Source organism: Pongo abelii, chromosome 4 (genome assembly GCF_028885655.2).
Source record: "Pongo abelii isolate AG06213 chromosome 4, NHGRI_mPonAbe1-v2.0_pri, whole genome shotgun sequence".
Classification (NCBI taxonomy): domain Eukaryota; kingdom Metazoa; phylum Chordata; class Mammalia; order Primates; family Hominidae; genus Pongo; species Pongo abelii.
Window position 1 is genome coordinate 70,440,404 of NC_071989.2, and position 22,021 is coordinate 70,462,424.

The following is a 22,021-nucleotide window of genomic DNA, read 5'->3' on the forward strand; positions in this document are numbered from 1 at the left end:
CGCATTTCTTTGTTTTGAAAGCGCCTCCTCCGCCCAGAGGCTTTTCCCCCGAAGGGCAGGGGGACGGGGGGGTGGGGCATCGGCCCGTGGGCCCCGCCCTCCATTTAGCTCGGAACCCTCCCCTTCGCTCACCCCCTCTTCTCCCCTTTCCTCCCCGCTGCGACCCACGAGGCGCATCCTCACTTCTCGGACTTCAAAGAGAGGCTGAGAACTGGAGGGGGAAGTGGGGTAGGCAGGGAGCGCAGAGACCCACCTACCTCAGGCCGGGCCCGGCGGCCCGCCCCCTCCCACGGGAACCCCGCCTGAGCCCCGCCCCCCCCGCGTCACAGCAGCCTGACATTCTCACAACCCACCAGGCACCAAAACGGCCCGCCCCCGCCACCCCCGTGTCCGCCAAGCGCTCTATTTATGTTTCAGCCCAGTGATTTGCATAGGCCCCGCCCCCGGCCCTAGGTTCCCCCTATCGGAGCCCCGCCCCAGCCTCTGCGTCACAGCGGAGGCCCCACCTCTTGTGCCCATACAAGGAGCGGCGGGCCCTAGATGGCATCGTGGCGTCGCGACGGCGTGTGCGTGTCGCGCTTCCTAGTGCCGTTTATAGGGTCCCAGCACTTCCGCTGTCGGGTTAGAAGCGGCGCGGTCATGGCGGAGCGCGGACAGCAGCCTCCTCCCGCGAAACGGCTTTGCTGCCGGCCGGGCGGCGGCGGCGGCGGGGGCAGCAGCGGCGGCGGCGGCGCGGGTGGCGGCTACAGCTCTGCCTGTCGGCCGGGCCCGCGGGCGGGTGGCGCGGCGGCGGCGGCGTGCGGGGGCGGTGCGGCGCTAGGGTTGCTGCCGCCGGGCAAGACCCAGAGCCCCGAGTCACTGCTGGACATCGCGGCGCGCAGGGTGGCGGAGAAGTGGCCGTTCCAGCGCGTGGAGGAGCGCTTTGAGCGCATCCCGGAGCCGGTGCAGCGCCGCATAGTCTATTGGTCCTTCCCCCGCAGCGAGCGGGAGATCTGCATGTACTCGTCCTTCAACACCGGCGGCGGCGCCGCGGGCGGCCCCGGCGACGACAGCGGCGGCCCCGGCGGCGCGGGCGGCGGCGCGGGCGGCGGCGGCGGCGGCGGCGGCTCCTCGTCTTCCCCGGCCGCCACCTCGGCCGCCGCCGCCGCCGCCGCCGCCGCCGCCGCAGGGGCCGGGGCCCCGTCGGTGGGGCCTGCCGGGGCGGCGGACGGCGGCGACGAGACGCGGCTTCCCTTCCGCCGGGGCATCGCGCTGTTGGAAAGCGGCTGCGTAGACAACGTCCTGCAAGTCGGTGAGTCACGGGGCAGCCGGGAGCCGTCTGTCCGTCCGTCAGTCCCTGGGTGGGGGGCCGCCCGCTTCTCTCTTGCGGACAGCCCCTAGTTCCGCGCGCGCCCGCACCCCTGCGGGTGTTCTCACTGGTCCGGATGGTCCTTCTGAGCGGAGCGCCCATTTCCTCCCTCCCTTCCCTGCCCCCCCGTCGCCCCGGACGGGCCAGCGAGAGTGGGAAATGAATCAGCAGGACGCGCCCCTCCGCGGGCTCCGCGCCCCCGGCCCGCGCTCCCCTCCCCGCCCTCCTCCGGGGAGCACATCCTGGAGGGCTGTTCGCCGGTTTCGGGGCTGGATGTGGACAAAGGCGCGGGCGGACGGCCGGCCTCCCGCGAGGGTGTGTGTGGCGGGGCTGTGCGGGGCGGGGGAGGGGGCGCGGGCCGCAGACAATGCCGGCCGCGGCCCGGCCGCTCGGCGCTCCCCCCATCTCCCACTGCCTGTCGCTTGCTCCTTTTTCTTTCTGGCCCCCGCCCCACGCGATTTGAGGGGAGGGGAATACGCTTAAAGCCGCTCGGTGGCCGCTCCTCCCAGGGCTCCGACGGGCGAGCGGCCGCGGCGCTCCCGTGTCGCTGTGGCTTCTGGCCCGGGCGAGCTCCACTGGCCGCCCGGGGTTTAAATGTCCTTTTCTTTGCGCCTCCTCAGTCTCCAAGCGGCGCAGAGGGGAGGTGGCGGCGGACCAGACTCCGTCTCCGGAGGGACATCTCGCCCGGAGGACGCCCCCTAATTAAAGGGCGCGAGCCCGAGGAGGAGCCGCTCGCGCTTCCCTTTTCTCTGGAGCTGCCTCCAGACGCCCCTGTGCGGGCCGCGGCACAGCCCTTGTGCCCCGCCGCCCGAGTTTTGTTTGCGCTGTGTGGTCAGGTCGTGGTGCCCCGGGCGAGCCGCGGTCAGCAGTTGCGGATTTGCCGCTTGCAGCATAAGAGGCGAGCGGGCTGCAGGAGCGCGAGGCAGAGGGCTAGGCGGCCGCTCCCGCGTCCCCGCGGCGCGGCAGCCCCGCACGACCCAGCACTTTGTTCTCATTTTCAGGTTTATTTGTGCCCTTTTCAGTTTTCTGTCACCCTCCGAAAAGGAGAAACCAAACAAAAGAGTTTCTTTATTTCTTTTCAGGGCTTGTAAAGTAGAAGATATTTGACAAAGGCGAGAGAAGGACTCGTGATTTAGAGCTGCACAGCCCTCCTTTCTCTGACAGATCCTGAGAGTTTTCTCAAATACCTTAGTTTAAAAGCGTCTCCTGTTCCCCCTCCCCCAAAATGTTCTTTTTCGCCTGTCCAGATCTTTTTCAGCCATAGCGATGGGAATGTTTGAGCCAGACTGAAAAGAATAATGCTGTAGTGAAACTTCCCATTTTTTTCTCCTGATTGCAAATGGCATATTTTCTGACCCCCTCCCATGTTAGTGTACTTGAAATTGTAGCATGGTGAATCCGGCACCGAATGAATGGGGATAGATTTGGACGCATCTCTATCTCTTTGATTGTTAACTTAATCCTTTTTCTTTTTCTGTAGTCAGTTCCTTTTATCCTTCTTTTCTTTGGGAGTGGGGTGGGGGTCTGGATAGGGGCCCCAAGAAAGAATTACGATTTGTTTTAATCCTGTCTGGTTAATTTGAATTCTAATGCAATCTGCAAACGTGATTTTCTGCATGGTCATTTATTTCCAAAGGCAGCCCCCAGTGTTGCCTTTTCTATGTTGGGCACTCTTTCCTTCTGTCTAGAGGGGGTTTAGCTTTTGAGGCTGTTCATCTATCCTTTTTTCCTTAAAACAAATCTAATTAACATTCTTTCAAGTTATACCTTTTTTTTGTTTGTCTGTTTCCTGCCGGTTAGCGATGGATGGAAGCACATCTGTGGCTTCTCAGTATAACAAACTAGAGTCCGCGAATTTTTATGGCTTGGCTGGCAATGTTGAGAGTTTTGTTTTTTTTTTTTCCCCTCTCTCTGTGCTTGACTCTGCTTGCAAGCAATGAGGAATGACAGGAGAGCACATAGGGAGGGTTTCTTGGCTGATTGCATTTAAGCCAGGAATTCACTGTGAAAATAAAGCCAAGGGGCGATAAATAAAAGAGGCAATCTTCTCTAGGAGACAGACACACAGCGTGGGCTTTGCCTGCTTTCATCAGTGGAAGAGGCCTGGGTGAGTAGTTGTAAAAGAAAATAGTAACTTTTTGAATAGTCCCCAAAGGGGAAGGAGGCCACTGAATGGAATTGGCAGTGGTTGACGTGAAGTGGTGTGATGTTTCTCGTGTAGTTTGAAGAGTTGACCACCACTTCAGAAACACATACGTGCTAAACAAGTGCTATACAAATTGTGGAAAATATTCTTTTTTCGCCTCTGAGTTCTGCCATTTGCCTTAACTTCCAAGTTGTATTACTTGTTGTGCCAGTCAGCTTTAGAGATGGAAGGCTGTTAAATGCCTGGCAGCTGGCACTGTGAGATAGAACACTTATGATCAGGGTTCCTCCCACCTCCCTTTATGGGGAACAGAGAGAGGGTGGCTAGATTAACCATTTAATTTAGCTTCAAGTAGTGGTTTGAATTGATATGCTAACTTGAAAGGCTTATTTTATAGTTTTGATTTGAAGTAGAATGCTTTTGTTTGTTTCAGTTTCTTAAAATGGAAAAGAACGGAATACTTTGTTGGTAGCACCATAAAGCAGTTTTCTGGTATTGCAAAATTACAAGTGTACAGAAAGTATTCATTGACTTTTGTAGAGATGACTAAATTATAGCTACAATAGGGAAAATCTAGTTGTTGGACTTTATTTTACATTTATGCTGTTGATAGTTTAAGGATTGAAGGGTTTGTTAGAAATTAAACCTATTGGTAGTTACTATTTCTCTACTTCTATATTTTAAAAAGAAATTTAAGGGAAAAAATTAAACCTTTGTTATAGTAGTTGTAAGCAATATTTAATTGGCACAGAGCTTGCCCATCAGTTGATTATAGGAAAGTTTTAGAGAAAGAGTGGTTGGCTTTTTTTTGTTAAGTAATTTATATTGCCGGGCACAGTGGCTCACACCTGTAATCCCCGAACTTTGGGAGGTTGAGGTGGGTGGATTGCTTGAGCTCAGAAGTTCTAGACCAGACTGGGCAACGTGGTGAAACCCTGTCCCTACCAAAAATAGAAAAACTTAGCCAGGCATGGTGGCACACATCTGTGGTCCCAGCTACTTGGGAGGCTGAGGTGGAAGGATCACTTGAGCCCAGGAGGCGGAGGTTACAATGAGCCAAGATCGTACCACTGCACTCCAGCCTGGGTGTCGGAGTAAGACTCCATCTCAAAAAAGAAAAAAAAAATTGATGTTGATATTGGAAGGGAGCTGTCTCTGCAGGTGCTGGTGTATAAGTATTATCGACATTTAAGTAATGATTTAGAAGTTACATAAAAAAAAATTTCCCCAAGTTATTGTCTGGCGAAGAGCTTCCCTGGTATGACCTGAAACTCGAACTTAGAAAAGATAGATAAATTTAATTGGATAAAAATAAAAAAGGGCTGGGTGCAGTGACTCGCGCTTGTAATCCCAGTACTTTGGGAAGCTGAGGTGGGCGGATCATTTAAGGTCAGGAATTCGAGAGCAGCCTGGCCAACATGGCAAATCCCTGTCTCTACCAAAAAATACAAAAATTAGGCATCGTGGCACATGCCTGTAATCTCAGCTACTTGGGAGGCTGAGGCAGAAGGATGGCTTGAACCCGGGAAGCAGAGGTTGCAGTGAACTGAGATCGCATCATTGCACACTCCAGCCTGCGCAACAGACTGAGGCTGTCTCAAGAGGAAAAAAAAAAAAAAAACTTTCTGTAGGGCTGAAAACACTACAAATCAAATTTAGCAGTTAATTGGGCCAAATATTTACAGCACATTGGACCAAAGGTTGGTAGAAAACTTACAAAAATTGTCAAGAAGAGACATGGATAACCCAATAGGAAAATGGGCAACACATTTCAGAGAGGAAGACATGTAGATGGCCAGTAAACATACTCATCTTCATTCTTACATAAAGAGATGCAAATAGGCTGGGCGTGATGGCTCATGCCTGTAATCCCAGCACTTTGGGAGGCCGAAGTGGGTGGATCACCTGAGGTCAGGGGTTAGAGACCAGCCCGGCCAACAGGGCGAAACCTCATCTCTACTAAAAATACAAAAATTAGCCAGAGCGGTTGCGGGCGCCTGTAATCGCAGCCACTCGGGAGGCTGGGGCAGGAGAATCGTTTGAATCCAGGAAGCAGACGTTACAGTGAGCCGAGATCGCACCACTGCGCTTCAGCCTGGGTGACAGAGTGAGACTCTGTCTCAAAAAAAAAAAAAAAAAAGATGCAAATAAAAATGAGATGCCATTTTCTTCTACCACATTGGTGAAGACTAAAAAGACAATACCCAGAATTGGTTGAAGAGATTTGGGAAAAAGGATTCTGCCTACGCTGCTGCTTGACACCATCTTTTTCTGTCTTTTTAAGGAATTTATCCTATAGATAATACTGATATTAGTGTATAATGATGTTCTGTATAGTGATGATCATTGCAGTGTGGTTTGCAAGAGTAAAAAGCTGGAGTTAACCTACATTTCTACAGAAGGGAAGTGTCTAAGAAATACTCAATGGAGTACTATGCAACTATGAAAAGATGAATTAGATTTATATATACTGACAAGGAAAGATGACCAGAATATTTAAAAACAAGTTAAAAACTTCATATAGTATGCTGCAATTTGTGTTTAAAACAAAAAGACTTGCATATAGATGCATAAAAATGTCTGTAAGGCTACACAAGCAATCTTGGAAGTATGGGTATTTTTCGAGAAAGGCAGTTAAGTGAATGGTCAAGGTTTTTGGGGGGGACTTTAACTTTTTACTTTATGCCTATTTTATGGTTGGGTTTTTCTTAAAACTAGAGGCATATATTTTTGTAATAAACTTAGAAAAATCCTTGAGTTTTTAATTTATAGTATTTGTTTTGGTGTGTTCGCGTGTGTGTGTGTGCTTGAGTGTGTGTGAAGGTCCTTTCTGAAGGAAGGAGACACATTTTAAAAGGAATGGCCTTTTAATTGGCCTTTTTTTCTATTTACTTTTGGGAGAAAAGAATATCTCCCAGCATTCCACTTAACATTCTGGTAAATACATTCTTACACTCTTTTCAGATTCATAACTTAAAGTTTTGTGTTTTTTTTTTTTGTGGGGGTGGCAAAGCAGTAAAAGAACATTATTAGAATTAAGATGGGTACAAATTTCCGTCAGATAATTTATTGGTTTTGAATATTTTGATTTTTCTTTACAGATCACTAAATAAAGATGATTCTGAATGCACATTGAAAATTGGATGCTTGTTTATTGATGATAGTACATTTCATTGAATGCTTTTTCAAGGTTAATATAGACTAATTTTATGTCAGATCCTACCCTTTTTCTGCCTTTTGATTAATAAAGAAATACACAATACATTTTGAAACCAGTTGCATAGGTATTTTTTATTGTTCTTTTGTGTGAGTTGAGATGTTTGATTTATGTAAGTGATTTTTGAAAGTATTTCAGTATTTGATAGGTCCTTAGCGTTGTTCCGAAGGAAGTTAAATTTTCAGTTTTAGGAATACTTGGAATTTGTTATCATACTTAGTTCTCTGAAGGATAATATTGCTCCATTGAGAAAATCTAAAATGTTCAAGAGACAGTGACAATAATGGAAGGTGAAAATGGCGGATTTGGGTTAAGCAAACATTTTCACTCTTTCTAAAGTCTTTAATTTCTTGCAACTCAGTTGTGTTACAAGTACACCCTTGGATTGAAAAGGCTATCCTCATTATTTTTTTTCCAGTTTGCATTGAGTTTCATCTATTTTGCGGATGTGAGACTGATGCCTGCCTTTTTAGAAACATCAGGATGCCCTTGGAACATGTCCTTTAATAGAATTATTGCAATTAATTGAACAGTTTAAGTCATTATTGTCGTAAGTATGTCCTCACTGATTTTTAAGATTTTTATCCTGGGCCTCTTTTTTTTCTACAATGGATAATCAATTCCTGTCTCAATTCTAACCCTATGAATGTTTCATATGGAAAGATGCGGACCAGCATCTCTTTCTGCTTACACTCATATTCACGGTTTAGTTAAGAATGTGTGATTTCAGCTAGTAATATGGTCAGTGATAGGCAGTGTAGGAATGACATGTTTTGTTTTATAAGAGTTGTCCGTTTGAAAAATCACATGAGACCAGCCTAGGCAACATGGTGAAACCCTATCTCTACTAAAATGCAAAAATTAGCTGGGCGTAGTGGTACACCCCTGTAATCCCAGCTACTCAGGAGGCTGAGGCAGGAGAATTGCTTGAACCTGGGAGGTGGAGGCTGCAGGCTGCAGTGAGCCGAGATTGTACCACTGTACTCCAGCCTGGGTGACAGAGTGAAAACCTGTCTCAAAAAAAAAAAAACACACGACTGGATCTGTACTATTTCCACATGCTTTATATTTTTTTTGTGTTAGACTGTAAATTTTCTTCACTGAGGCAAAATAAATTTGGTACCTTTATTTTAAGAAGCATGCTTACATATACATATGATAAAACGAACTCATTTAGTGTTAGAAATTTTTATAGGGGCAATCATTAAACTCAAACTGTTGTTGACTTAAACTGTTATATTTAAGAGCACAAATATCCTAAAAATGAAAGATTATAGGTAAGTATAAATATCTTAGAAACAAAGTGGGTTATAGACAGGTGTTTTTAAAAAGGTAGTAAATAGTATGAAACCCACAAAACCATTTTTAGCTACCTTTCAAATTACCGTGGTATAATTTTTAAAATAGTGCTTTGTCACAACAAAAAGGCTAATTTAGTTTTTGCGGTTTATTAATTTTTTAACATGTAAATATTTGGGGATTACTTTAAGTTCAAAACCACGAACTGTTTCCCTCTTTAAATGCATCTGCTTTGAAAAAATCAGTATCAAATGATAATTTGGAGAAAAGTGTTACTGAGTCTTGTCTTGTGAAGAGACGTTTTGTTTGTCAATCCTACCCAGATCTCAAAAGTAAAGTGTGTCTGTTAGATAAAAACTTGGTTGTCTTTTCAGTTTTTGCTTTCAGTGCCCTGTGTTCCTTTAAGAATATGCTTTGTACTTGCTTTTCAGTTCTTTAAAAATAGGACACTTCCTTATTTTTTTTCATCTAGAAAAGATCGCTAAAGCAAGCTTCAGAGACAATACAGTGCAAAATTCCTTGTCATTTTGAACTTTCAGCTGATTGAAAGATTGACTTGCAGCTGATAGTAAACTGTTGCTTGAGTATGCTAAATGTTTTATGTCTGCGGAATTCACTTAACTAATTTTGTGTCAGCTAATATATGTGTGTATATATGTCTACAAATAGATATATGTGATGATGTCCATAGGTGAACAGAAAAGGAGACAAATTAACCCAGATATAATTTGAATGTTGTAACCACATGCATATTTCAGTGATCCCTCTGTACAGATCCACAGTTTATTTCTTCTTAAAATATGCTGAAAGATGAAAGGTATTTTTGTAAATAAAATACTCTTGCATTGTAGTTGTTATCTACTAATGGAGCTATGGAGATGTTAGAGATAAAAAGATAACTTCAATTTCAGTTTTTCCCATTTTCCTGGTAAGAAAACTGAGGCCCAGACATGTTGAGTAAATTGTTTAGAATGGCATAGGAAATGGCAAAGCTGTGTTGCGTATTTTTCCTACTGTTTGGGCCGTGTCTTAGTTTGGTAGTCTCCGAAATCAAAACAAGCATATTCTTGAATGTGAATTGAACTCTTTGGAGAGGTTATTTGGCTAACATTTATTGAATGTTAATAAATGTATTCCTAGATAGCATTTTAGTTTCAGGCTAAATTCTAATGGCTGCAGTGCTGTAGTGGTTCTAGCATGCTCAATTCATGCTAGTGTAAAACATTTGTGGATATTTGGAAATCGTAGTAATGTTTGAGATTAAAGTTCAGAAAAAGGATTGTTAACTACAAAACTGTATTACAGCTGTATGATTATACAGCAAGTCCTTGAATAACATTGTATCACTATATCATTGATGAGAAAATAAAAACGTCAATTCTGGCCAGGGCCATTATCTTGGGTAGAGTTTGCATGGTTGGCCTATGTCTACATGAGTTTTCTTTGGGTACTCTGGTTTCCTCCTACATCCCAAAGATGTGCACCTTAAGGCAGATTGTCCCATCTAAATGGCCCCAGTCTGAATGAATGTGGGTGTGTGTGAGTGTGCCCTACAATGGGGGTGGCATCCCATCCAGGGTGGGTTCCTGCCTTTCTCCCTGAGCTGCTGGGACAGGCTCTGGCCACCTGCTACCTTGAACTGGAATAACTGGGTGAAGAATTATCTTGTTTTTATTAATTGTCGTAAAATGTATGTACATCTCACATTCATTTCAATGTTTGGTATTAGAAGTGTTGTGGTCTTTATTTAGAAGTTTGATGTTTTTGTGACCAGAAATATGCCATAGGAAATTACTGTTTATGTCAATTAGCCTATGATAAATTGGTTTTGTAATATGTCATTTTGATTAAAGTCGGTTTCCAAGAACCTATTGATGGCATTAAGTGGAGGACTTGCTGTTACATGAGTGTATACATATACCCATATAATAAAGAATTTACTGAAAGTTTGAAGTGCTAATATAGAACAACAGAAGTTTGCTCTCAACTTAGTATATATATGAAAACTTCTCCAGTATTGTTTGTATTTGACCAGGTTTTTAAAATATAATTTATTGTTTTTGTCAACGTGCCTCCTCCTCCTTCACCAGTAAATAGTATACACATAATCCTTCGGGATGTACCTATACATACACGTACTTCTTTCACATAAATGATGTGGCTTCCAAACTGTAGTACTCTCTGTAACCTTTTTTTTGTTTGTTTTTTTGTTTTTTTTTTTTGAGATGGGGTCTCCCTTTGTTGCCCAGGCTGGAGTGCAGTGGTGCAATCTCAGCTCACTGCAGCCTCTGCCTCCCGGGTTCAAGCGATTCTCTTGCCTCCGTTTCCTGAGTAGCTGGGATTACAGACATGCGCCATGACGCCCGGCTAACTTTTGTATTTTTAGTAGGTTTCACCATGTTGGCCAGGCTAGTCTTGCACTCCTGACCTCAAGTGATCCACGCACCTCAGCCTCCTAAAATGCTAGGATTCAGGTGTGAGTCACCACACCCGGCCTTTAAAGCCTTTTTGTATGACTTGGGGCAGTTCTTCACTGAATCAGCTGGGCGTGATTTATGGTGAGACTCTTAAGACTTCTACAACATTTACTAATAGTAAGAGTAATAACAACTAACATTTCATAGCACTTAACCAGGTGCCAAATACTGCCCTAGAATATAATCAGAAAAGGTAAGTAAGACCTACTGAGAGTGTATTCCACTTCCCTCATTTCCTTTATGTATTTCTTAACAGCCATATGAGTTAGGGACCATTATTATTTCTATTTTACAGATGAGGAAACCGAAACACAGGGAAAAAAGTAGAAATAACTTTTGTTGCTGTTAAAAACAGAGCCAGACACATGCAGCCTCTTTGGTTGGTGCTCAAGCAATACTGTCCATGATGCATCATCATTACCTATTCTAGAAGGTTTAGGTTTACAGTGTGTTGCTACTTTCTAGAGTGACTTCCACAGTGGCTTGGATTTTAAATTGTGATTATAGGTATGATTTTAAAATGTTACTTTTTTCCAATTGAGAGGATTTACTTAAAAATCATAAGGATATTTACACATATTAGGATTTAAAAACATTTTGGTTGTCTTAAAATGGACATACTATAATATTGACCATCTTAACCATTTTTATGTGTGTGGTTCAGCAGTGTTAAGTACATTTACATTGTTGTGCAATATAAAATTTTACTTGAAAAACTACTACATTAAAAAAAATGTCTTTTAGGAATGAATTTCAGCTTTGGAGGATGGTTGTGTTGGGTGATTTTGATCATCTTCTATGAGATGTTAAGTTTTGAAAGAGAAATTAACTTGCAGGTTAGATCCAATCGTATATATGCAGCAAAGTTAGGTTTTCAAAGTATATTTGAGAAATTAAATATCTCATTTTAAGGTCCTTTAAAATGTTACAATTATATTATTTCTTGTTGCTGTTAAAGAGATTTGACATTCTTTGAAAGATAGAGTTTTATCTGTGCAATTCCTGAACACTGATGTTAATTGGAAGGATGCAGTAGAACCTGTCAGTACATTTAAACTCTTACTAACTGAATAAGCTGATCAGATACATTGGAAGCTGATTTAGTGAATTAATGTACTTAAAACACAGGTGACTGGTTCCCTATTCCTGCCTTACTTAAGAGTCTGTTTACTTAAAGTATTTTTCATTGTTAGTTGGTATCAGATCTCCAATGTTGGAAGAGTTTATAGAGAAAATATACATAAGAAGATAGCATGTAGAATAAGTCCACAAAAGCAAGTTTTAAATTCTCTTACGTAATTACAATCAGTACAGATTAGAATTTTGTATACGCCAGGTTGTATGTGATAAATGTTTGCTGACAGTTACTAGCATTTTTATGAGTGTAGTACTGTGTAGGGATTCTGTAATTTAGGTGTAAGGGGCATACCTGGAGTCTTTTCTGGTGTGGCTATTGGTCTTTGTTGGTAGAGGCCTGGTCATGCTGAACCTTTACTCCTGCTGCTACCTTTTCTATTAACTCATTTCTACAAAGAAGATTGTCGTGATTTTTATAATAAGTACTTGTCATAAAATAAGATTCTAAAACCCAAATACCGTGTTTGTAATCTGGTTGTTTTATGTGAGCAAACTTTTAAATATGTTATATGTTAGCCCTGTTCCTTTATGACTTTGTTTTTTAGTGTTCTGCAAGTTTCCTTATCGTTAAGACTTTGGACTTTTTTTTTTTTTTTTTTTTTTTGGTGAGACAAGAGTGTCTCTGTTGTCACCCAGGCTGGAGTGCAGTGGTGCAATCTTGGCTCACTGCAGTCTCCAATCTCCATTTCCTGGGCTAAAGTGATTCTTGTGCCTCAGCCTCCTGAGAAGCTGGGATTACAGGCACGTGCCACCACGCCTGGCTAATTTTTTGTATTTTTAGTAGAGATGGGGTTTCACCATGTTGGCCAGGCTGGTCTGGAACTCTTGCCCTCAGGTGATCCATCCGCCTTGGCCTCCCAGAGTGTTGGGATTACAGGTGTGAGTCACTGTGCCTGGCCAGGATTTTGTATTCTTGATGCCATTTTTACAGTTCTTCTTCCCTTCTTCCCCCAAATATCACTTATGTAATTTTTGTCTGATATATCTTCAGCCCAGTGACCTAGCCAGTCTTTTCAGGATTGTGGTTTATACTTTTCTCTAGACAGTGGTAAAGCTGATGACTGAAATGACCAATGGCTGTTTTGTGATGATGGCAGGGTAGAATCAAGTGAGACTTGAGGGCAGCAGGTGCAGAAGGCTCTGAACCCAACTTGCCTCACAGCTCCAGTTTATTTTCTTTCTTTCTTTCCTTTCTTCCCTCATTCTCTTTCTTCTCTTCCTCTGTCCTTTCCTTTCTTGGGGATGGGGTGAGGGAAGGGGGGGAGAAAGGAGTGTGTGGTAGAAAAGACAAATCAGAAAAGATAAATAATACCAACTGAGAGTATATTCCATTTCCCTCATTCCCTCCAGTTGTCCCCCTCTTCCTCCAGTCACTCTTTAGGGAAATAAAGTTGAGGTGAGAAGGACCTATGTGTTACAGCTGCTGCTTGGCTGCTATTTTTAGCATGGCCCTACATCAGGCTGGCACCAGGCCATGATGGCACAGGGCCAGCATGTTGTGAGACTGCTGGTAAATGTCAAAAACTTAACTTTCAGATATCAAACAAAACTAAATTTCAGACATATTCTGTGCTGTGGTACTGTATTTGGTTTTATTTTTCCTGAAATAGGATGTACATGTTTTTAGAAGTAATTGATCTTTAATAGTAGCCGTACATAAATCTTGAAACATGTAATGTATAGTTTATTTTAGGTAGGAGGAAGATTTAAGAATTGTCTTGTCAGGTCAGACATGTAATCCAGCTCAATACTTTTCATTTTGTGGTGCCACCAAGAGGTGTGAAATTTGCCTGATTTATTTACTATGCCTCGGGGGTTCTTAAAATTGCTGTAGCTGTTGAAGTTGTGGAGTCTGAATTAGTTTATATAATTATAGGTGCCATCAGACATTAAAAAGAAACACATACTGTTTTTCCTACAGTTATCCCTGTTCTCTTGGCTAACTCATTTGTGTGTGTTTAGATTTGGTTAATACTCTAGTAATATATTTAAAACTTACTATTCATTTTTGTGGGGAGCAGCTAGGTTTTAGTTGAAATATTAATATCTGGGTCTAGATTCTATACACCCTAGAACCAGTGTTATGTAGATTGTGTTTGCAAATTGAGTTTAAAGTTTTTGGATGCATATATGAATTTAAGAACTTGGCTATCTGTAAATATGTTGTATTTGTTCTTGAGTAATTTTGGAAAGAAAAATGTCACAAGGTGAATTTGTATCTTTGGAAGGGACTTTAGTAAGAATAGTAATTGTATTCTTTCTATAAAGGTACATAGAAAAGCTGAGGGCATGTTGGGGATGATTTGTGGTGTACCATGAGCTACACTGAATACAAACAGAAACGCTGATGATTATTCGCTTAGCCGATGAGTAGTGGTGTAATGTTCTTGTGTAATGTTCTTAAATCCATCAGATGGCAGGATAACGTTTAGTAGTGCAATGATCTGACACCGTTCTTAAGGTAACACAAACTAATTGGCCCAAATAACTAGAAATGGAATCAAATTGATTTTCTTTACATTATCTTTCAGGTAGTTATTGGATGAATTCTGCTGAATTTACTCTTATGGAAATAAGAAAGCTTATGTTGGGGGATTTAGTGAAAGGTGAATTGCTTGGTCTAGTATACGACAGAAGGCAGATGTTTTAGAGTTTATTTACATTCTTACATCTTTTTTTTTTTTTTTTGAAATGGAGTGTCGCTCTGTGGCCCAGACTGGAGTGCAGTGGCGCGATCTCAGCTCACTGCAACCTCCACCTCCCGGGTTCAAGTGATTCTCCTGCCTCAGCCTCCCGAGTAGCTGGGATTACAGGTGCCCATCACCACACCCAGCTAATTTGTGTATTTTAGTAGAAACGGAGTTTCACCATGTTGGCCAGGCTGGTCTCGAACTCCTGACCTCAGGTGATCCACCCATCTCTGCCTCCCAAAGTGCTGGGATTACAGGTGGTAGCCACCGTGCCTGGCCCACATTCTTAAATCTTAAAACAGATTCTTACATTTTGGATGAGAGCAAGTTGGGTAGTTTGCTGAATTATTAGGAAGCATAGTGAATATCTTGGGGATAGAATATCAAGTTCATTGAACTATATCATAATGTAATCTTTCTGTAGTTAGAGGTTATAGTAGATAATTCAAAAGTGGCCTGGAGATAGATTGTCAACTGACCTATTGATATCAATGTATCTCTCTAGATCTGTGTATATGTATAATTTAATATGATGCATAGAACATTGTAAAGTACTGGATGTTAGTAGGTAAGAGACTACCTTTTGTATCTTTAATGCAATTTACGTTTAGGTGAGTCATGTAAATTGATGTGAGCTCTAGCTTAACATGCCTTATTAAAACCAAAGCCCAGTAGGTAGTTTGATTAGTGCTGTTTAGAGTTTTTATAAGCAAAGTGCTCAGATGACTTTCCTTATTAGAACTTGTCAGAGCAGTTTCTTTGCAGTTTTCATGGATCTCCCTTAGCAACTTATTAAAGAAGCATTTTGTTTAAGCTGTTTCATAAATAGCAGGAAATTCCAAAGGCCTGGATTGTATTGCATTTTTGCTTTCAATAACGACTACTACAGTGGGGGAAAAAGCCTTTAAAATACTCTATTCATTTTAACAATTTGTAGCAAAGTACTTTTATTTTAAAATGGATGAATTTTTTTAAAAAGTACAGATTCAAGTTTCATTCAAGGTTTTCACTATTTTTATTAAAATTTTTTGTAGTTTATATTTTAGATGTGTTAGACAACAATTGGTGATATAATAGTAACTATGAGTTTATTCAAAATTTACTGTTACATAATTGGGTCTGAATTTGTTTCAGTAGCTCACAGCTACTCCGTGTGGCATTTTGCTGAGTGAATTGTACCCATCCCTAAATTACCAAGTTACGCAAAGAGGAGCTGACCTTGAACAACATCTGGCAGTATTATGTATTGTGCAAGAACAGGAAAGACAAATACCAAGCTCTGTGCAACATTTATGGTGGCATCACCATTGGCTAGGCCATCATCTTCTGTCAGACTCATTGAAATGCCAAGTGGTTGATCATGGAGATGATGCAGGCTGGCCACCAGGTGTCTTTGTTAAGTGGAGAGCTGACCATGGAGCAGTGAGTTTCCGTCATTCGGAAGTTTTAGGATGAGAAGTTTCTCATAACAACAAATGTTTGCACTGGAGGGATTGATGTGAAGCAAGTCACCATTGTTGTGAACTTGGATCCCCCTGTAAACCAAGCAGAGGAGCCAGACTATGAGACCTACCTCTAGTGCATAGGGGGGACAGGACAGCTTTAGGAGAAAAAGGCCTCACCTACAACATTATTGAAGCAAATAAGCTGGGTGTGCTTATGAAAATCCAGGACCACTTCAACTTTAAGCATCTGGACCACAAAGACGTGGAAGAAATGGAAAATATAGAATATTAAAGAGAAAACTGTATTGTTTGTGAAAATATCCTAATTTATGATAGAATGTCCTGGTGAATTTTGAAAAGTTTTCATGCTGAAAAAGTCCACTTTTCGACGTGAAACTCACAAATGGCAAAATAAGTGTCATAGTACCCTTAGTTTTAAGACCTGAAGTATTTTTGAAACCAAGTTGAGGTTAAGCATGTGATCTTTTTGAATTAAAAAAAAGCAAGATTTGGGCCAGGCATGGTGGCTCACGCCTGTAATCCCAGCACTTTGGGAGGCTGAGGCAGGTGGATCACGAGGTCAGGAGATCGAGACCATCCTGGCTAACATGGTGAAACCCCGTCTCTACTAAAAACACAAAAAATTAGCCGGGCGTGGTGGCGGGCGCCTGTAGTCCCAGCTACTTGGGAGGCTGAGGCAGGAGAATGGTGTCAGCCCAGGAGGTGGAGCTTGCAGTGAGCTGAGATCATGCCACTGCCCTCCAGCCTGGGCAACAGAGTGAGACTGTCTCAAAAAAAAAAAAAAAAGCAAGATTTAAAAAGAAAAGAATATAGTTCGTATTTTTAAAATAGCATACGTATGATGAGTCTTGGTGATAGTGGATTAAGCCATGGTGGATTAAGCTCTGAAAAACAAAAAATTCATGTAGCCATATTTAGATATAGAGAGTTCTCACCCCTACCTCCATTCAGGTATTTATACTTCATTGGGATGCTTATTTAATATTCTTGTATAAAAACTTTTCACATCTTGATTTTCCCCCTTCATACTTCCTGTTAAAGATAGGAAACATTATAGTTCAGAAAGTAATCTGTAAAAGTTCAGTATATGACAGTCTATTTTAGGGTCGTTTTAGGGATTTATTGGCTTTACCACGTTTAAACTGCTAGTTTAAAAATTCATGAGTTGCTGTTTTCCTCTTCGATCCTTTACAATTGTGCAACAATTAATTTTCTCTTCCTCTTTTGTTTCCCTTGTCTTAGAATTGAGCTTTGAACCCAACTCTTTCAGGAAGCCTTATTTAATAATCCTAAAACATTCTATGTCTTAGATTCATACTGTTTCTTAATAAAAATCTGTAATAGTAAACCAGATCCATTTAGATAATCTGGCCTCCTTTCTAGATAGAGGGGCATTCTGTCTCTCCAGTGAATGTGGGTAGACTTTCTGTAAGGGATTGTTGTGGAGACTGACCCTCGCCTGATGCATGATCTTTTCCAAATTTGAGAACACAACTGTGGAACTCATCGTTAATGTAAAAATCGGAGAAAATGAGGGACAGTTTTTTTAAATGAGAAATCAGAATATCCTTTGTAGGATTGTAGATTTCTAAGCATCTTTGATGGAGGAAGCATCAGTTGTCTAATCAAATTAAATCAAAATATAGAGTGCTAACAGATGTAAAAATACCATACACTGTTATGGAATATTCATTTTGAATTTATCATTGTTTAGCAGATATTTCTAGTCTTGTTTTTTTGGGGTGAGAATTACAGAGCATTTAAATACAAAGTCTTTTTTTGGAGTGAAAGATGAATCTGCTAGTTTGAAAAAAAATTCTGGCAAATTTTAAATCTAGAACAGCCAACTACTGTATTAACAGTGCCAGTGCATTATATGCACAGTAGACATTGAAATGTCACTTGAATGAATGATAGCCTTAGAGTATATGCCCGTCCTGTGGGTGTCCTCATGAAATTCTCTTAATTGAAAAAGATAGCTCCAGTTTCTAATTTCTATTTGATTTTCTGAATCTGAATTGCTGTGACTTAGTCTTTGAGGAAGGTGAATAGGAATATGACTGCTGGATAAGTAGGCTGGTTTTCAGTACTGGGTTTGTCATCAATATATTTCTCCAAATACCGTGTAGGGTTTCTTTTTTTTCTTCTCATTTGACGAGACCTTTTCTTTAAGCTTGTTAACTTGCTAATAGTAGCATCAGGCCAAAAGCTATTCTGAAAGCAATTTATTTATTAGATGATTCCAACTTCTAAACAGAAAGTAACTTGAATATTCCCACATAGAACAGTACTTTTGGGTTACCTAGAAAAATAATTTTGAATTATAAATGCCTTTGTGGGATTAAGTGATTGCTTTTTCCTTCTATTTGATGTTTCATTTTTAGAAGAAATTGGTATAACTAAATTTAGTTTTTAAAAACTCTCCCTCTCACAGATGATATGCAAAAAAACACATATAACTTCAGAATATCCCACAAGATCTTACACATTGTGAAATGACACTGTCTAATTAATAGGAATGGTTTGCTACACTGGTCTCCAAAATGCTGATGACTTTCTCTTGAGGTAGAATTTGCTTAAGACTGAATTTGCATAACATGGGGTACACCAGAGCAGTTTTCTGAACAATAATTTAACAATAGGGCTCTACTCTCAGTGCTTGGCCCATGAGAGGGATGGGTTATCCAAATATTGCGTGACCACCTGTTCCCATTTGTCCAGTCAGTCTTGGCTTATGTCTCTTTTCCTATACAGTTACCTCTTTCACTCGTACAAGTGTTCCAGTTTGGATAATAAAGTCTATGGTTACCCTAGCCATACATCTTGTTTCTCAGAAGGAAGAGGGCAAGATACAAATCAGTTTAGAATTGTGCCCTATGTGCACTTATGTGTGTAGGGAGAGAGTAAGAGAGGGAAGGTGGTGTTTTTTGGGATTGAAAGGTGACCTTTGGCTTATTTCTGGTCTCCATCAGTGGGCTCTCCTTAATCTTTCATATAGGAGATACATTTCTGTCTGGGCTATTCGGACCAAAAGGAAGCAGTTAAGAGATTCTCAGTCTCCATGGGTTTGATGTCACCACCCCTGACTTTTTTTTTCTCAATTTAAAGATAGGTAAATTTTATGTTCTTATCCGAAGTTGTATTGTTTTAGCAGTCTTAGATTGATGTTCACAGGTACTGCTTTCATTTTAGATACTTGTACTCAAGTAATGTATCATTTGCTAATCAAATGGTGAGGAGCTTGGGGAAGATATCTGAGCCATTAGGAGGCGTCTTGTCTTACTATCCGTGTGCCTCTAGGCAGGACACTTACTGGCCCTGAACTTCCTCAAGTCCTTATAAAATGGGACTAATTATACCTTTATCACCTCTGTCATAAGGCTGCTAAGAGGCTCACATGGGAATACATGAAAGTATTTGAATTCTAAATAGTACACAAAAGGGAAATACATTGTTACACATTGCTCCAGTTTTACCTAATTTCCTTCATTTATTATTTTCTTCTAGTTTTCTGTATTTTTCAAAAACTCTGTAATCATATTGATTTCATAATTAGAGAAAGGAAACATTGTTTTAAAAAAATCTGTCTCATTACCATTAAAACACAAATTTCTCTATCCACGGATTTATTTTTGTTAATAGTTTATTATAATTGTTGCCTGATCTAGTGCAGCTAAATGGAGCATGTTTTATTCATCGAGGTGTATCATGCCTTAATGTCTTAATTTCTCCCTTGTTTTTGACCCTAGTGACTAATGAATTTTTGTCTTCACTTGAAACTCTAGAATTCGCCTGAAAATGGAAAAGGGACAGGTAAAATCAATTCTATGTTATTCATGTGTAGAATGGACAGTTGTGGGCTGACCCCATCAACTTAGGGTTTAGTTTCCAGGCTTCCCTGAATATGTACCATGGCAAGTGGAAGATGGAAGAAAATAGAACAACTCTTAGATTTATGTTTGTGCATTCCTTATGTCATATGACTGTACTAAGATCTACATTCCCTTCTTTTGGAAACTTTCATTAATAAATGAAGAGAGTTGGTTAGCATTTCCCCCAATTTAAAGATTTACAAATAAATTATTCAGAAAAATAATTTCAAATAAAATTTTAAGGGCTTATTATGAACTGAAATCTTACTTGTGTTTTTTTCAATTGTATTTTTGGGTTTTCTCATAAGTCCTTGCCTTGGAAAGTTGTGGTGATACGACCCAGACTACCTATTCCACATTCTATTTTTGCTGTCACAGTTTAATATTTTCAGTGAAGTTTAGACTGGATTAGCCATCACATCATGCATTTCCCCCCTTTCTGACCTGTTAGTATCTTTCTGCACTTCTAATTTGTACCATAGAGCGCCATTAAAAAAATTTTATATGCTATGTTTGTACACACATGCATGTGTAAGAGTGGACTTTGTGTATGTATAAGAGTGTTAATCAGCTTGCAAACTTTAGACAGGCAGGGCTCAGCTCTCAGAATCTATATTGCAGCCAGGATGATGTTGTCCATACCTACCCTGTGCAGAACCTTCAGTGGCGTCCCTTTGTTCAGAGGCCTGAAGGCATTCATGGGTGTACAAGGCCCAGCATGGTCTGGCCTGGACCCTCAGCCACCTTCTGCACAATGTCCTCCCTTGCCTTTCAGATGTGTCCAGGCTGCCCTCCTACCTGCCTTTGCCTATGTTCTTTTTTCTGTCTAGAATGCTCTACTGTGCTTGGTTCATGCCCTAATTGTCATCTTGGCTCAGAGAAATAATCCTGGCAACAAATTACCTCCTTTGAATCCTAATCATAGTTTTTTGTGTGATTTTTCTTTTTTGGATTGTCCTCTCCCATGAGATTGTAGGCTCCAGGAGGGCAGAAACTGTAAATATGTGTGTGAGTATGTATATGTACATGTGTTTGTATCCATGGCTACCAGTACAACCATTTGCACATAGTTGTCTCTCAATAAAAGTTTGTTGAATAAATGGATGAAGGAAGTGGTGTCTTTTCATAACTCTCCAGGAGGAGGCATTGCTTTTATTCAGTGGTTCCATCTGTGTATTGCTTCACACCCATCACACAAAGAATATGGCAGTTTGAAAAATACAGTCTAGTTTTGTGTTTTTGGCTACTTTGGGCCACTCCCAGATTTTCCAAAGGTACACTTGCATTCACCTTTATGGTTAGAGGCACTTTCTTAGAATCCAAGTTTAAGAAACGGTATGCTATTTTAATTACAGTAAGTACTTTATCAAGGTCAGTTGTCTTAGAATGTGGATTTTTATGACATAGTCTCTAATACATTCAGTTTGGCATGTATTACAGGGAAAAACCAAACAGTCCTGTTTGCAGCCAAAGATTGCAAGATGGTGGTAGGTGTGTAGTTAGAGCAGGAGACTCTCTTTTGCTCACATGCATAGGTCAGTTCTCTTCTTTTCTGTCTTGTCAGTTCTCTTGGATGAGCAACTGTGTTTGGTCATGGGGGCAAGGCACTGACCTTGGAGCTCATGTGCAGGGTCACTGTGGGCCATAGCAAGTCTACCTGAACTTTTTTTTTTCCCTATCTGTTGATCTGTGCATTCTTGCTTATGCTTGAGCTTTTTTTTCAGTTTGTTTTTAATCTTTGCTTCCTCAAGTTAACATAAGTAGCAGGGTAGAATGATCTGCCACATAAAAGTCATTTCTGTCTCAAAGTGGTCTTGGAGAAACCTGAAATGTTTCAATATCTTGTTTGGGATGAGGATTGGGATGAGCTCTCATTTGAAACATATTTATTTGCCATTTTATATTGTTGCAGCTCAACATATTGACCACCTTTTGGGTAGTACCAGTTCTGTGCTTTACAAGCATGATTTCTAGCTCTCATAACAACTTTGAGGAGAAGGTATTCTAACATTCTAGGGCTGAGGAAACAGATATGTTAAGTCACTTGTCAGGAGCATCTGGGAAGTCTGTGCTAGACTTGAACACCTAGGTCTCCCAGCTCTCTAGTGGGATCATGTTGTACTTTGTTTTCCAAGTGTTGCTAGAGGCAGCTTGTCTTTTTGCACATGTGTCATTGACAGTCCTCCTTAGTCTGTGATACCATTCAAATATAGTGGCCTGACCTCTGAGCAGTGTTTCACTACTTCTGAATGTGTATGTTTTATTTTTTTCTCCTTGATAAGTAGTAATGGATGTATAACCTATTTACGATATAGTACCTTCTTACTCCTTGGAGCTGATACTACACTCAGTTGAGGCTGACTTTTTCT

The 22,021-nt window shown here is 41.3% G+C and overlaps 1 protein-coding gene and 1 pseudogene across 1 annotated transcript in view; both read left to right on the forward strand.

Moving 5' to 3' along the window:
- The first annotated feature begins 624 nt into the window (after positions 1-624).
- Positions 625-22,021, forward strand: part of ZSWIM6 (zinc finger SWIM-type containing 6) — a 213,151-nt gene continuing 191,754 nt past the window's right edge. The window contains exon 1 of the mRNA XM_024247222.3: positions 625-1,291. Within this exon, the coding sequence (XP_024102990.3) occupies positions 640-1,291 (652 nt within the window). The 5' untranslated portion in view covers positions 625-639. The remainder of the gene's footprint in view (positions 1,292-22,021) is intronic.
- LOC129059412 (ATP-dependent RNA helicase DDX25-like) lies at positions 1,164-20,768 on the forward strand (annotated as a pseudogene).